At 35.0% G+C, this 18,295-nt stretch overlaps 1 protein-coding gene across 2 annotated transcripts in view; it reads right to left on the bottom strand.

Annotated features, from left to right (window-relative positions):
• srl (sarcalumenin) overlaps positions 1-15,998 on the bottom strand; it is a 51,694-nt gene extending 35,696 nt beyond the window's left edge. For both annotated transcript variants that reach the window (XM_073837242.1, XM_073837250.1), the window contains exon 1: positions 15,925-15,998. In XM_073837242.1, coding sequence (XP_073693343.1) covers positions 15,925-15,982 — 58 coding nt within the window. In that variant the 5' untranslated portion in view covers positions 15,983-15,998. The remainder of the gene's footprint in view (positions 1-15,924) is intronic.
• Positions 15,999-18,295: the final 2,297 nt, after the last annotated feature.

The following is an 18,295-nucleotide window of genomic DNA, read 5'->3' as shown; positions in this document are numbered from 1 at the left end:
TATCATTCTATTGTTCAATCTATCTATCATTCTGTCTATTGTTCTATCTATCATTCTGGCTATCTATCTATCATTCTATTGTTCAATCTATCTATCATTCGGTCTATTGTTCTATCTATCATTCTGGCTGTTTATCTATCATTCTATTGTTCAATCTATTTATCACTCTGTCTATTGTTCTATCTATCATTCTGGCTATCTATCTATCATTCTATTGTTCAATCTATCTATCATTCGGTCTATTGTTCTATCTATCATTCTGGCTGTCTATCTATCATTCTATCGTTCAATCTATCTATCACTCTGTCTATTGTTCTATCTATCATTCTGGCTATCTATCTATCATTCTATTGTTCAATCTATCTATCATTCGGTCTATTGTTCTATCTATCATTCTGGCTATCTATCTATCTATCATTCTATTGTTTAATCTATCTATCATTCTGGCTGTCTATCTATCATTCTATTGTTCAATCTATCTATCATTCGGTCTATTGTTCTATCTATCATTCTGGCTATCTATCTGTTGTTCTGTTGTTCAATCTATTTATCACTCTGTCTATTGTTCTATCTATCACTCTGGCTGTCTATCTATCATTCTATTGTTCAATCTATCTATCATTCTGGTTGTCTATCTATCTATCATTCTATTGTTCAATCTATCTATCACTCTGTCTATTGTTCTATCTATCATTCTGGCTATCTATCTACCATTCTATTGTTCAATCTATCTATCATTCGGTCTATTGTTCTATCTATCATTCTGGCTGTTTATCTATCATTCTATTGTTCAATCTATTTATCACTCTGTCTATTGTTCTATCTATCATTCTGGCTATCTATCTATCATTCTATTGTTCAATCTATCTATCATTCGGTCTATTGTTCTATCTATCATTCTGGCTGTCTATCTATCATTCTATCGTTCAATCTATCTATCACTCTGTCTATTGTTCTATCTATCATTCTGGCTATCTATCTATCATTCTATTGTTCAATCTATCTATCATTCGGTCTATTGTTCTATCTATCATTCTGGCTATCTATCTATCTATCATTCTATTGTTTAATCTATCTATCATTCTGGCTGTCTATCTATCATTCTATTGTTCAATCTATCTATCATTCGGTCTATTGTTCTATCTATCATTCTGGCTATCTATCTGTTGTTCTGTTGTTCAATCTATTTATCACTCTGTCTATTGTTCTATCTATCACTCTGGCTGTCTATCTATCATTCTATTGTTCAATCTATCTATCATTCTGGCTGTCTATCTATCATTCTATCGTTCAATCTATTTATCACTCTGTCTATTGTTCTATCTATCATTCTGGCTATCTATCTATCATTCTATCGTTCAATCTATTTATCACTCTGTCTATTGTTCTATCTATCATTCTGGCTGTCTATCTATCAATCTATTGTTCAATCTATCTATCATTCTGGCTATCTATTTGTTGTTCTGTTGTTCAATCTATCTATCATTCTGGCTGTCTATCTATCATTCTAATGTTCAATCTATCTATCATTCTGTCTATCGTTCTATTGTTCTGTCATTCTATTGTTCAATCTATCTATAATTCTGGCTGTCTATCTATCTATCATTCTATCGTTCAATCTATCTATCACTCTGTCTAATGTTCTACCTATCATTCTGTCTATCGTTCTATCTTTCTATTGTTCTGTCATTCTGTTGTTCAGTCTATCTATCATTCTGTCTATCATTCTATCTATCATTCTGTCTATCGTTCTATCTTTCTTTTGTTCTGTCATTCTATTGTTCAATCTATCTATCATTCTGGCTGTCTATCCATCTATCATTCTATCGTTCAATCTATTTGTCATTCAAGCTGTCTATTGTTCTCTCTATCATTCTGGCTATCTATCTGTTGTTCTGTTGTTCTATCTATCTATCATTCAAGCTGTCTATCTATCATTCTATCGTTCAATCTATCTATCATTCTGTCTATCGTTCTAGTTTTCTATCTATCTATCTATCTATCTATCTATCTATCTATCTATCTATCTATCTATCTATCTATCTATCTATCTATCTATCTATCATTCTGTTTTTCTATCTATCTATCTATCTATCTATCTATCTATCTATCTATCTATCTATCTATCTATCTATCTATCTATCTATCTATCATCATTTTATCTGTATATTTGTCTACCGTTCTATCCATCATTTTATTTATCTATCTATCTATCATTTCAATGTCCAATGAAGTGAATCAGATACAAAGATAGGGAAGAAAATGTCTATATCGATGTCAATAGTAAATTCTCACATCTATATATGGAAAAAATATTCTAAATAAATAAACAAAACAAAAAATAAAAAACATAAATAAATGTTAAAATAAAACAGAATAATAAAAGGTTAAAGAAAGGTATGCATTACCTATGGAAACCTGTTTATGCCACATTGAAATAAAACTAAACTAAATAAATAAATAATACAATATTTATGCAAGCTTTTTAATGTTTTTGAAAGAATTCTCTTTTGCTCACCAAGGCTGAATTTATTTGGTCAAAAATTCAGTAAAAACAGCAATATTGTGAAATATTATTCTAATTTAAAATAGCAGTTTTCTATGTGAATATATGTTCAAATGTAATTTATTCCTATGATCAAAGCTGAATTTTCAGCATCTTTACTCTTCAGTCTTCAGTGTCACACGATCTTTCAGAAATCATAATAATATGCTGATTTGCTGCTCAAACTACCAGCTAAAAACCCAAAGCTGTCAAAGCTGGCAGCTGAATTTTCCAACAGAGGTGGCTAACAAAACAACTTCACATTTTCCACAGCTGCCACTTGTGATTTTTTTTCTTTGTATTTCATCTTTACAACGGCTCGCCGCAGTCAGATTCTACACTTGACACATTTCTCCAGCCTGCTGAGGACTCGCCCCACCAAACGCAATGCCATATTGTTGAGAGCAGATGGGCTTTCGGTGCAGAGACTGCAGGCCTGTTGTGATGACACAACGCGCTAGTTAAAGCATACAAGTGCTCAGCCGACTCGGGCCAAGTCAAGCGGCTAAAAATACAGCCCTGTAATGTTGAGCTCAGCATGACGCTAAAACGGTAAAAGGTTAGCGGCGAGGTGTGCAGTTTAAATGAGGGAACTGTGAACTATGTGGGGGTTTAACTGCTAATGTGATGATACACAAAAGGCCTGGTATGAAACAGACAGGTACAGAGACTTAAAGGAAAGAAGGAAAGGTAATATATATTTTAATAAATAAATAATGTGACAGATTTTTTCCATGACATTTTGCATTTATTTCCCGGTTATGTATGTATGTATGTATGTATGTATTTATGTATTTATTTATTTATTTTTTACCAATGTAAACAGGTTTCTGTAAGTAATTTGTACTATTTTCTTTAACATTTTATTATACATTTTTTTTTACATTTATTTGTTTGTTTGAAATTATTACAGAAACCTGTTTACATGCTAAAATATTTTTTTTTTATTTGACATTATTAATTACTTACAAAAACCTGTTTACATTGGTAAAATAAATTAATAAATAAATTATTTGTTTATTTGACGTTATTAATTACTTACAAAAACATGTTTATATGGGTAAAATAAACAAATAAATACATAAAGTACGTAACTGGGGAATAAATGCAAAAGGTCATGAAAAAAAATCTGTTAATATAAGGCAAAAACAAATGTTAAAAGAGAGAATTTAATAAAATGTTAAAGAAAATGAAGAAAATTACCCTATTTACACCTGAAAGAAAATAAATAAATAAATACATTTATTATTCATTTTATTAGAAAATGTAATATAAGAAAAAATATTTATTTTAAATTAAATAATGTCTTATAAAATAATAAGTGTTAAAGGAAAACAGTATAATAAAATGTTAAAGAAATTATAAATTACTTACAGAAACCCATTTACATGGTTTAAATAAATACATTTAAAAAAATGAATGTAAAAAAAACTTTGTTAATATATAGGAAAATATTTGAAATAAATAAAATAAACAAAATCGTTTTAAAAGAAAACAGTACTATATATATATATATATATATATATATATATATATATATATAGTACATATATTATAATTATAAATTACAGAAACCAGTCTGCATGATAAAAAAAAAATACATTTTAACAGAAAAAAACATGGTAAAAATCAGTTTTAACATTTTAAATAAATAAAGAGACGGTACAATAATAAACAATACAAATTGTATGAATTACTTACACAAAAACAGTTTAAATTGTTAATATAAATAAATAAATAAATAAATCTGAACAGAAAATGAATGTAAAAAAATGGTAAAAATATGTTAATACATGGGAAAACATTTAAAATAAATGAACAAATAAACAAACAAAAAAGGGATAAAAATAAAACGTTGAAAAAAGTGGTATTAATGAAGCTTTAAGGTAATAATTATGGACTATAATCTGTGTATGCCTGAATTAAATAAATACATTGTGAGAGTTTAAATCAAACTTTAACAAATAAATCCTAATTACTTAATTAAATAAACAAAATTGTAAAACGTTTTTTAAGCCTTGACAGTAAAAAAGTGTTTGTGTTGTGGCGACTGTATATTTTACATTTTTATTTTATGTTTTTACAGTTAGTGTATGTCATTAAAGTATATAATATTAATATACAAAATATAAAAAATAGTATCTGTTAATACAGATTATTTTACATTAGTCAAGCCATATAACAAACAAAATTATGATTTGCATCGTGTCTTTGTTCGTTTAATAATTTAATTATACAAAAAATTGTTAAAATAAATAAATAAATTTGAACAGAAAATGAATGTAAAAAACAGGGAAATGATAATAACATAAGATGTTAAAAGAAAACAAAAATGTACAAATATATAGGAAAACATTTAAAATAAATGAATAAATAAAAAAAATATAACATTTCCAATAAAATGTTAAAGAAAGTATTAATTAAGGACTATAACCTGTTTATGCCCAAATAAAATAAATAAATAAATTGTGAGAGTTTAAAGAAATACAAATTACTTAAATAAACAAAATAGTAAAACGTATTTTAAGCCTTGACAGTAAAAAAGAAGTGTTGTGGTGGTGATACAAAATATTTAAACAAATAGTATCATGTTATTACAGATTTTTTTACATTGTGAAGTTACATTGCTGAACGTCGAGACAAATAATATAAACAAAATTATGTTTTGCATGGTGTCTTTGTTCATTTAATAATTTAATTATGCAAATTCGGCATAATTCATAATTAATTTTAATAAATATCCACACATGCATCACAAAAAAAAAATTATTGGGGTTGTTTTAATGTTATGACCAACAATAAAAATGTTTTTGTATTGTAAATAAATAAATAAATAAATAAATAATCAAGTACACTGTATAAATCTCTAACTCGCTTCACCTTGCAGACTAGCTGACTTGTCGCAAAAGGAAATTGTAAACCCCCCCAGTACCAAAAAGGACATTGGCGGCTGTGTAACTATTCTCACACGCGCCAAGTTTAGCTCCACACAGCTTCAACTCTATGAAATACCTCCACAAAGGCTGTCAAGGAGTTTCATGACGAGACTCGGATACCCTCGGGGTGCACAGTATGCAATGACAGCAGCTCCAGCACCTAATATAGCGCCAACACAATTACAAATATATCCGCTTCAGACGAGCACAACGTGAGTCCATGGGGGGTTGTAGCTTAATTTAACCCTGTGCTCACGGGAAGGACAAATACGCAAAGCGCCAGCATCTGTCGCGGGGTCTATGGACATCCAATGAGCCTGTCGCCTAGCAACAGAGGCTTTGGAAACAACACAGCTGTTGCTATAGCTCATCCCGCCGGAATGCCATCGGACCGCTGCAGACTGCGGCTTATTGGTCAAATGCACACACACACACACGTGCGCTTTTCCGAGGAAACACGCTTTAATATCATCTGCTGACCTTACAGATGTTTAAACAACATTCTGTTTAGGCTTTCTCAATGTTTATGATTGTATAAACACAGATGGAAGGCTTCGAAACGCGGCAGGTGATCGTTTAGGCTTCTGACAGGAAGCAATAAATACAAAAAAATGCGATCTAAAACGATCTAGTTTAGTTCCAGCGGCTCATAAGTGTGTTTTCCTGTGTGTATCAGGGTAAAAGCCCCTGATCATATTGTGCTGGCGGATGCAGGGGGTAAATTGAATTAATGTGAGTATGATTAGGGAGGTGAGCCTTGAGCCCAGTCTGAACCCTCAGGATTTACCGGCAGCTAGGGAGAGCGAACACAACCTTTACAGCGGGCCAAGGGATTTCCAGGTGAGCAAAGCTGCACTGGGATTAAATGTATTGCATTACACAGCAGCTAAACTTCACAAAATCAAACTTGAAATGCCACTACAGCCCTTACATAAAAGTATGCAAAAAATGGCAATGCCATGTTTTTTTGCTATAGTCTCAGTAGGCTACACTTAGGATTTTAACGTAGTATAAAGTTACACGTAAATTAAATATTGGATTAAAAGATTTCGCGACGCACAAAACGTGGACGGAATCACAGAATACAGTCATAAAAACTTAATTTACTGTATAACACGGAGTGCCACGGATTTTGCCAAATTTTAGATACATAAATCAAAAGAAGGTGATTACATTCAAAGTCCCTTGTAATGTCACTCGGCGTCCATCTTTGAAACACCTCTTTGACTGGGGAAATATCAAATTCTCCAAAACACTCAACAAGCTTATGATTAAATTTCATATTTTAAACCACCAATGGAATCTGACAAGAGCTGCCTCATAAATATTGTTCCTTGTGCTCCAATAGCGTTAAAGTTCCCCTGAAATCAAAATTAAAGTTTTTTGGCTTTTAGTATGAATATATTATCCTTAAGATTATCTATAAGCTAGTGTGCTTCAAAACAACGACAAAATTTGCGTTTACAAGATATGAGAATTCAAAACTTACAGTCTCGTCACTTCCGCCAATATGAATCAACGATTTTGAAGATATCACCGTGCACTTCAGTTTCTCATCAAACGTTCTGTCCAATCAAATGCTCTCTAGAGTCCGTAGTGTCCCGCCCCCTACACAGAGACGCAATACACGGAGCAGATCATATGCGCTCATACAGTATGTGCAATCGGCATGTATTAAACTACACAGCCTCAGCATAATTATGAGTTTCATATTGAATCTGTGGGGTAATTTATTAGTCTGTGGCTGTCATAAGCTACAAATGCGGCTTTACCGAGCTTAACGGCTCTGGCCCGAAGAGATATAAATGAAACGCTATTGGCTATTCAAAAGAAGTGGGCGGGGCTGGGCGATATGTTTTTGTTTCAGTTAAAAGCACGTCACCACATAGAATAACGCTGCGTGTTTCAAGGCACTTCAGTGGACCTTTAAAAAAGCTTTTTCAGGGAAGATGAGCGAGTGCGCATGCGCTAATACGCTAATTGTTTCTATAGCAACCGGGACTTCTAACAAAGACTATTGCTGTGTCCCAAATCGCCAACTTATGCTATGCCCTAAAAAGTATGTACTATATTTGTGAAGAAAAAGTACATAAGTATTTAGCAGAATAGTAGGCAAGCTTTGGGACATACTACTTGTCATAACTGCATCTTAGTTACCTGAATCCTGCCACTGTTTAAAGTCCCCCTGAAATCAAAATGAAAGTTTTTTGGCTTTTAATATGAATACATCAGCCTTAAGATTATCTATAAACTAGTGTGCTTCAAAACAACTACAAAATTCGCATTTACAAGATATGGGCATTCAAAACTTACAATCTCGTCACTTCCGCCAATATGAAGCAACAATTTTGATGATAGCACCGTGCACAAACATTCTGTCCAATCAAATGCTCTCTAGAGTCCGTATTGTCCCACCACCTACACAGAGACGCAATACACGGAACAGACCATATTCGCTCGTGTGCGATTGGCATGTTTTAAACTACACAGCCTCAGCATAATTATGATCACTATTTTGTTTTAGCAAGAGTTTCATATTGAATCTATGGGGTAATTTATTAGTCTGTGGCTGTCATAAGCTACAAATGCGGCTTTACCGAGCTTAACGGCTCTGGCCCGAGCAGATATTAATGGAACGCTATTGGCTATTCAAAATAAATGGGCGGGGCTGGGCGATATGTTTCTGTTTCAATTACAAGTACGTCACCACATAGAATAATGCTGCATGTTTCAAGGCAACTGCCCTGTTAATCATCACAGTTAGCATTATCTACATTTCATTTAATTTGATTTACTACCGTATTAGAGAGAGAAATGAAAAGGCACGATCTTTCACAAGTCTTTAATGCCGAGAACTCTGCTCTTGTGTTTGCATAATGATGCATTTAAAAGTAAATGACCAAACCTAACATTATAAAAGTTTATAATGTTGCTGCACATGAAATATAACATGGATAACACTAAATAAATATTTTTTATCAGGTTACACATCGATTATTTATCACTCAAACCCCTTTCTCTATACCTGTCTGTTGGTCGCGCATGTCCGCCATGTTTGTAGTTTTTTTTAACACTTTTTTATCATATGCGTGTTTGTAGTTCTAATCGAATCCTGTGCATTGATCCGCACTTCGAATTCTGAAGTTAAGTAGTAGACCATCCGGGAATCTTTGGAATACTTTTTTAAACATACTACGATTTGGGACATACTAATTCAATTTTCGAATACTATTTAGGACGGATAGTATGCGAATTGGGACGCAGCATATAGAATACCCAAGACATGTCACTCCTATAGTTTTGAATGGGGAAAACTACAACGCTCATTATGGCTGCGAAGCCCCGCCTTCTTAATGAAAGAGCCAATTGTTGATTAGTATAGTTAGTGCCAGAGCCATATAGAAAGAGAGTTGCGACACGCTTTGATCTCGCCGCCGCGCGGTCACGTGGTTCGTGGAGCTCTCAATAGTTCCAAACAACTCCGCGCTGTCAATGTGTTTGAATGGGTTTAAGTAGGATAGACAGCAGTTTTACTATATTTGCAGCAATTTCGAGTAATTATTAACACATAATGTGCATTGATTGTGTATTGATAACTTCTCTGAATACGCTTTACAATCGCATTTTATTCTGGGCAGTGATAAAGAGACTAATTATTAATATGTTCTCATACTTTTTGGCAGTCAAATGTGACCAAACACCTTAAGTGTAACTTTTATTCAATTAAATAATTGTAATATATAGTTCAGTTCTATTTAGTTAATATTTTGAGGAGTTTTTTTTTTTTTGTACTAAATAATATGTGCAATAATGATCCTGAACATTTAAAAGATAACATTTTCTAATATAGTATTTATATCACAGTTAGTGTGATATTTAAGGTAAAATACATTTGAATGTGTATTTGGACATGATCAAACACTCTCTTTTTTATATGTTTTGATTTAATGATTTAATGTTAAATAAGAAAAAAAGTAATTTATTTGTGTTATTTTATGATATTCAAATATACAACATAACTGAATATTATAAAAGGCAAGCAAAAATGGCATTTGACATAATAGAAAAGATGAAAATAGTGTTTAAAAAACACAAGGCAACGAACTGCATTCAGTATACATTTTATCGTATTTCTTGAATGCAGTCTTTACTGAAACTCATTCAATCTCCCACAATGAGAGAAAGATTGCAGAAAGACTAAAAACGTAAAACTATGACAATTAGTATCTGGTTATGGTCGCTATTATGGTGTTTCTCACGTTATCTAACTGCATTTACAGTATAACTGTTTATTTTTTAACGATAAACATTAACTACAACACGCTTTATAAAATACCACTACTGGCCAGTTTTTCGAGAGGTCAACTGATGCGTTAAAATGTAAAAAAATGCAGTAATTTCTTCAATTTACCGGCGACAGTGCTTGAGAAGCGCTGAAATGAATGGGCTTCAATGGAGGAGCTATTGGTTGTTTGGAACTATTGGCCGCTCCATGACACGCTTTACTTCCGCATTCCTCAGTTCCTATGGAAGCCTATGGGAGTGTCGCAACTCTGTTTCTCTATGGCTCTGGTTAGTGCATCACTGCAGCTACCGTTAGAAGTCTCGGTTGCTATGGAAACAATCGGCGCTCTAAGACATGCGCTCAGTACTGAACATGCGCACTGGCTGATCTAGCCTGAAAAATAAGTTGTTTTTTTAACACTATTGGAGCACAAGGAACCATATTTATGAGGTAGTTCTTATCGGTGATAGTTTCTTTCGTGATTTAAATATGGAATTTAATTGTCAGCTTGGTGGTTTTGGAGAATTTGATGTTTCCCCATTCAAAGAGATAGGAGCTGCACTTGCATGCCCGAGAGGCATTTCAAAGATGGCCACCGTGTAACATGACTTGCCTTAAAGGGACTTTGCTTCTAACGGCAGCTTACAGTGACACTTTGACTTTACTAATCAACGATTGGCTGTTTCAGTGAGAAGGCGGGGCTTCACGGCCATAATAGAGACAGAGCACATTTAGGCCAGGCCCAAACCAAGCCCATCAGGGGGGAAAACAATCCAACGCTCTCCATTGACTTTGCATTGTGGGAAGCTGCCTCCCTGTCATTTCTGACTTACAACAAAAAACAGAAAAATGTCTAAAAGCTGCTATGTGACAAGGTGTACAGTAAACAAGCTAAAAAACACATAACTACATTTTTATAAGATGTCGACGCAAAAAACGAGAGTTTAAGGACACAAATAGTTGTAGATGTCAGGGTATTTCACGTTGGGTCATTCATTGGAATCATTTCTCCAACAAAAGGAAGGTAAGAAAAAGGAGCACTGACATAGACCAATAAAATTTAGTTTCTTAATAAATCTCCTCTCCGGTGTGGTGAAATAATCCTTTGACATGGTTAAATAATAAATGTTTACTGTCGCCGTTAAGTTTCCCTCCAGCCGACATAGTTCTCGGAGTGATAAGACACGTTGTGCTCGTTTGTGTCCTTAAACACTCGTTTTTTAAGTCGACAGGTTATAAAAACGTACTTATGTGTTTTTTAGCTTATTTACTGTACACCTTGTCATATAGCAGCTTTTAAACATTGTTCTGCTTTTTGTTATAAGTCAGAAATGACGAGGAGGCAGCTTCCCTCAATACAAAGTAAATGGAGAGAGTTGGTTTGAGCGTTTGGATATGATTGTAAATGAGCATAAGCCCTGTACGGTCTGCCATGCTGGTTTGTTCACATCTAGCTACTACAATTCTTTGCGCTCAGGCAGTTTTGCGTGACTTGCTTGGAATGCTACAAAGACTTACGGGCACAAAAATCTGCCTAGAACGCAGCATTTAATTAAAATGCGATATGGACTAGTGTCTGTGAATATTACCGCAAAAAGACATTTCAATATGAATCCTGCATGTTCTGCGTGTTTTCAGACTCTGCCGCCTCAATATATGAGTACATGTCATAAACACATAATCTGTAGAACTGCTCTGAGAGTCACTTCACACGCATTTTATAGTTTCCTTTGAGGAAAAAAACTGGTGTAAAAAACTCATGACACGTCACCAATCGTGGCACAAAAGGTAAACAATAGCACTGAACCAAACAAAACTTGCATATTTTGCTGATTATTTCTGCTGAAAATGGTCAATTATTGTCATGTTTTGGGCTGTAATCGGTCGGCTCTGGAAAAACATCCAGGAGAAGAGTGCAAAAAACTCTGAGGAATGGAAGGTGTTTGTGGTCGGCCAAACTGAACCAGGATTTCTAGGACAAGAATCTTGACAACATTTGTGTTTGTTCTTATCATCTTCAGTCAGGTAGGTGAAATATTAGGCTAATATCTTAATTAATACTGCTCATACGCATCTTTACCAACTATTAACTTTAGTTTGTCATAATTTTGCCTTCTCTAAATAATTTAGCAGTTTTTTCAGTGAAAGACAGCATAAATTAGCAGAATACTTTTAAAATATTATTTTTTAAAGCAATATCTACCTGAAAAAATATTTACCTTAAATAATATAAATCGCTGTTAAATTGTATAAGTTTCATGATTTCAATTAATTAGACATGTTGATTATTATAATTTTTAAAAATGAAAAAAAAAAAAATTGAAACGGGGAAAAAATTGGGGTGAAATGAGTTTGATTGAAAATAAAAAAAAATATATTTCTATATAAGTATATATTTTTTTATCTATATCAGCCATTACAAAAAAGTGCAGTACAATGATGGTATAAAAAGGCAATACTGAGGTATTTTGATACACTGTATAATGATAATATTAATATTGCATTTTATATATATAAATAATAATAGGAAATATATAAAAATATTAATTAAATTCAGCATAAAACAACATCTGTATACATATATAAAATATTGAAAATACATATTTTTAATATTATATATATTATAGAATTTAACAATCATATGCAAAGCTCTATCTATCTGTCTAATCTATCTGTAGGGCAAATCACTAAGAGACAAATATAGCAACAGGTGCCAAGGTTCTGGTCTCACTTGATGTCAGAAATAGCTCCACAAAGGATCATGCCTCCAGGGGGGCGGAGTCTAACTGGCCTTTTTCTGTCAATCAAGAGGTGTGATTCGAAACTTCCAAAATTAGCAATTAATGAAGATATTACCTCTCCAATAGCTCACAATGTCTACATACGTTTAAATCAACACAAGAAATTAATTTAAATCAATATTAGCATGAGATTGTTTTTGTACAGTAATATTATGTAGTAGAAAAGAATTCCACAAGTTCCCATGTGCCATTTTTAGCTTGTTACTTCAAAGCTTTTAATAGCTTGACACAAAATGGCAGTGCCTTGTGTGACACATTTTTGAATCCGAGAACCAGGATCATATCCGGGTGGTAATTCTACAAAGGAATCATAGGTATCAGAGTTAGGACGCGGTAAGAACATCACATGGACCCAAGGGGGGTAAAAGGGATTGAAAGCATGACTCCTTTGTGTAAAGCCACGGCGCATTGGCCTTTTTATGGAATAAGCATTTGGCTGCCCGGCCCACAATTCGTAGCTGAGGGATGTCCCTAAAGAGCAGGGGCACCGCATGCCTGCTGTACAACATTGCTGAAAGGTGGGGAGAGCCCTTACTCGCGACAAGTACCCATATCAGGTGTAGTCGATCAGTACGACTTCCTACGTTAGCTACTTAAGGTTTTTTATTGGTACCCTTTTTAGAACCCTTAACATCTATGGAATCTCCAAGGTGCTCTTCACACTAAGACAAAAATGGTTCTTTTTAAGAACTTTTCACTGTAAGGTTCTTTAAATAATCTGACTGAGTGAAAAGGTTCCACAGATGTTAAAGTTTCTTGATAGGAACACTGGTGCCAATTAAAAACCTTTATTTTTAAGAGCGTGGGTTTACAAGACAAGACCTTCTTGGATAAAAAAGAGTGGTTGGATTTAGATACAACCAAAGTTAATAATACAAGCACCTCAAACGTTATATAATCCTGGCCGAACCCCCAATCAAACCTTTAAAAATAGAAACAGGAAGAACCTCAAGAAAAGTTGAAAACAGGAGCACGGCGACTGGTTAACAGTCGTCCCAAGGCTCTAGTTTCTTTTAGGAACCCAAAAAGGTTCTTCTATGGCATTGTTTCTCAATCCTGGTCCTGGAGGACCCCTGCTCTGCACATTTTGCATGTCTCTCTTATTTAACACACCTGATTGAGATCTTCAGCTTATTAGTTCAGTTCATGGATCTCTACTAATGAGCTGATGATCTTAATCAGGTGTGTTAAATAAGGGAGACATGCAAAATGTGCAGAGCAGGGGTCCCCCAGGACCAGGATTGAGAACCATTGTTCTATGGCATCATTGTGAAAACCCCCATTTGAAACCTTAATTTTGACAGGATTTGCATTAAGCCGGTGATATGGCGACTTTAATCTTGGCTTGAAAGACCGTTCCATTGGGTTTTAACTTTTAAATCTGTCATTTCAGCAATCAAACACATTGCAAAATGTCATTAGGGAGCATCCTAAAATGCAAGGTAAGGAAACTCGTCACCTAGAAGACATTTTGATGTGGCTAAACAGGAGGAAGGTGAGGAAGGCGAACAGATGCGAGGTCATAAGGTCATAAAACCTTTGGCCTAATACAAAGCAATTGGACCCAGATCATGTTTTGACAAATGAAGCCATGCCTCAAATTCTCAAGAATAACCTACGCCAAAATCCTGATGCTTGTTAATGGATTTTCACGGTGAAAGCCATTGGATATGGTGATGCCACAGAAGAACCATTTTTGGTTCCTTGAAGAACTTTTCAGTTTCTTTTTTAGAACTTTTGTTCAAAGAACAGTGAAGAACTTTTCCCACTATTTAGAACTTTTTGGAATGTAAAGTTTCCATGGATGTTAAAGGTTCTTATTCCTAGGCGTAAAGATGGTCAAGTCTCATGGGAAGTTCTTTAAGTCTCAAGTTTTATCTGCTCATGATCAGACTGAAAACTCCTTTTCACCACTAACAAATGAATAAAACCTTAGAATCATATGCACCAACTTCAATGATCATTCAACAGTAGCACTGCAAATCATCAAATCAGCCACTTTTTTATCCATTTGAGGCAACTTGCATTTCAGTTCTCTAGTTGTGCACACGCTAATGCAGCAAGACTGGCATAGATCGCCACGGCTCCTCCTGCTGAGATAATGCCTGTCCTTATATGGCCAGTGGCTGGGAATAAATAAATTGCGATTGTGTCAGGGTGACAGCAGCTGCACGCTGGATCCAAAGACAAGCACGGATGGGCGGGGAGGGGAGAGAGGAAGAGGACGATGGCGGAATCTATAGTAGACAGTGTCCGGTTACAGGGCAACTTCCAATCTTAGACACCTGACGGCAGCCTAGGCCCACGAAGGCCCACGCCGGGCCCGAGAGGAGCCCAAGGACGGAACAAGGGTACAGGCGACTGCCAGAGCCCACGGAAGTCACATCTAAAGCCGGAGTAGCTGGACTTTTGTAGCTGTCGCTCTTAAAAATAAAAGTTCTAAAATTGAACTTTCCCTGCGGTGCCATTTTGAGTTCCTCAGAGAAGCTTTGGGTCGAAAGTTCTGAAAGGAACTTTTTAAAGAAATTCCATGGCTCCATGGATGTTAAAGGTTCTTCATAGGAACACTGATGCCAATTAATAACCTTTATGGGTTTACAAGACAAGACCTTCTTGGATGAAACAGAGCGCTTGGATTTGGATACAACCAAGGTTGTGAATACAAGCACCTCAAATGTTATATAAATCCCGGCCGAGCCCCCAATCAAACCTCTAAAATTAGGAAACGGGGCCTCAAGAAAAGCTGGAAACAGGAGCACAGTGACTGGTTCACAGTCATCCCAAGGCTCTAGCTCTTTCCATAAGCTGGTGCCATGCCTCACAACAGCTGACACACAATGCATGTGCTAAAACGGCTATTGAACCAAAATAAACCCGTGTCCTTTATCCCAGTATGACAGAATCAGCTACTCAGAGCTTAAACTACAATACACATCATAAAATCTAAATTACAAAAGATTTGTTTAGCATTCAGACAACTTTTTGTTAAACTGCACATGCCGAGTCCTAAGATAACTCATCCTTGTCCAGAGTTATTATTGAACACTGCGGGTTTAAATAGCTCAGCAGATGGTGACGTGGCCTATCTCCTGCTGGTGACCGTCACAGAAGGCACCATTTTCATGAACACGGCCATGCCTAACTCATTCAAACATCCTATACTTTCTACTAAACATATCTTGCATGACAAGAACAACCTTAACATGCTTTCGACTTTGTATCAACCACTCTTTTGAATTCAATCTTTGAGATTTCCCGCTAAAACATTTCAAACCACAACACAGGGGCTGTGACTCTGTTCTACAGACGACTTCACCAATTGACCTCATCTGAGGTAAAAGAGGAAAATGCTCTTACCTGCTGTGGCCAGTGCCAGCAGGGGCACAAAGACGCAGAGCGAGACTAAGACCTTCATGTTGGCTGCCAGGAGACCTCTGGTAGCCTCTCTGGCTATATATACTGGGCTGAGAAGGTCAGAGGGTGCCAGCAAGAGGGTGGTCTTACAGACGGGACTACATGGAGGGGGCTGGTGCCGTAGGTGTCAGAAAAGGGCGCAATCGAGCAGCTGACTGTCTCTTTTAGCAGAGCCGTCACGGCGGTGACGTCAAATCAAGGGTGTGCGGCCATCTCAAGGTACTTCAGCTGGTGTTGATTGGTGTTTGGCAGCTGAGAAGGAATGTTGTAGAAGAGGCATGACAAGACAACAGCATTAGTGACACAGCATTCCACTTGATGAATTTGATCTAAAAAGCAGGTTTCGAATAGCTTGGTGATCGTAAACTACCGTTCTCTTCAATGAACTTAGACTAACCTGATCACAGGCTCGAGTCATTGCTGTTAATCACCAGCAGTCGCGCTAGGTAGGATTACAGGAGTTGACAGTCGGGAATAAGGTGTAAAAGTCAGCATCATCATTTCCTCGGAGAGTGGAGATTAACGCCTTATCATTACACAGCAGACGCCGACTCCAGCGCTTCACTGGCAAATGAACTCTACGTTCATTAAAAGTACAGGCACGATTCATTTGTAAAAGACAAATGTGAAACAAACAGCAGGTGGTTGTTTCTGTTGTTAAGGGTCTTCTGGGATTTAAAAGAATTATGCAAATCTGTTATAAATTAAGCAATTTAATAAAAATAATAATCATTTACAACTAATGAACTGCATGACTTCTGCATTCTATGATTCCCCAGACATGCTCATTGTGAGCTTAGACCAAATATACTTAACATAAATAAAAAGGTAATGGCAACTTTTTAATTCTCACATTTCTAGGGGAAAGTCAGAATTAGATAAAAATCACAGTTACTTTTTTTTTTGTAAAGTGTTTCTATATAACTTTGCACATTGTACCAAACCCAATAAATTTACAGACACCAGTTTGGTAAACCGTGACGCAATGTAATGTTTAATGCACTTCATGTTGCTAATAACAACGCTAATTACTCTTTGGATTTTTATATTAATATGGTACAAGATTTTCTTAATGCAATAAATGAGTTTTAGTAATCAGATTACCTAAATCTCGCAATTCTGAGTTTTTTCTTGCAATTGCAAGTGTATATCATGCAATACTGAGAAAAAAGTCAGAGCTGAGTTGTGACTATTTCTCAAAATTGCAAGTTTAAATCTCTCAATTCTGACTTTATTTTTTCAGAATTGCAACTTTATTTCACAGAATTGCGATAAAGTTTAAATCTCGCAATTCTGAGTTTTTTCCTCTCGCAATTCTGGTTTATGTTTCTCAGAATTGTGACTTTTTATTTCTCAGAAACGCGTCTTTATTTCTCGCAATTCTGAGCTTTTTCTTGCAATTGCGAGTTTTTATCACGGAATTCTGACTCTCGGAATTGTGAGATATAAACTTGTAATTCTGACTTTTTTTCTCAGATATAAACTCGCAATTGCAAGTTATAAAGTCTAGTTCTGAAGGGGGAAACTGGTATGTTCTTAGAATTGTAAGTTTATATTTCACAATTCTGACTCAACTCGCAATTGCGAGTTTAAATCACGCAATACTGAAAATAAGTCAGAACTGCAAGTTTATAATTGCAATTCTGACTTTATTTCTCAGAATTTCAAGTTTATATCTTGAAATTTTGACTATTGGAGTTGTGACTTATTTCTCGGAATTGCGAGTTTAAATCTTGCAATTGTTTTTTTCTTGCATTTGCAAGTTTGCATTTCTGACTTTTCTCAGAATTGTGAGATATAAACTCAGTTGCGAGTTATAAAGTCTAGTTTTGGGGGGGGGGCTGTTATGTTCTCAAAATTGTGAGTATAAATCACGCAATACTGAGAAAAAAGTCAGAACTGCAAGTTTATAATTGCAATTCTGACTTTATTTCTCAGAATTGCAATTTTTTATCTTGACATTTTGACTATTAGAATTGTGACTTTTTCTTGCATTTGCGAGTTTATATCACAGAATTCTTAGAAAAATCAGAACTGCGAGTTTATATCTGGCAATTCTGACTTTATTTCTTAGAATTGTGACTTTATTTCTCAAAATTGCAAGTTTATATCTCTCAATTCTAAAGACTTTAAAGTTATTGTGAGTTTTTTATTGCAATTGCGAGTTTATATGACGGAATTCTGAGAAAAGTCAGAACTGCGAGTTTATATCTTGCAATTCTGACTTTATTTCTCATAAATCCAAATATTTTTCAGAATCACGAGATATAAACTTGCAATTCAGATTTTTTTTTCTAAAATTGCGAGATATAAA

This window comes from Garra rufa, chromosome 1, assembly GCF_049309525.1.
Source record: "Garra rufa chromosome 1, GarRuf1.0, whole genome shotgun sequence".
NCBI lineage: Eukaryota > Metazoa > Chordata > Actinopteri > Cypriniformes > Cyprinidae > Garra > Garra rufa.
Note: the sequence above shows the minus strand (reverse complement) of the source record. Positions and strands in the feature narration are given on the sequence as shown.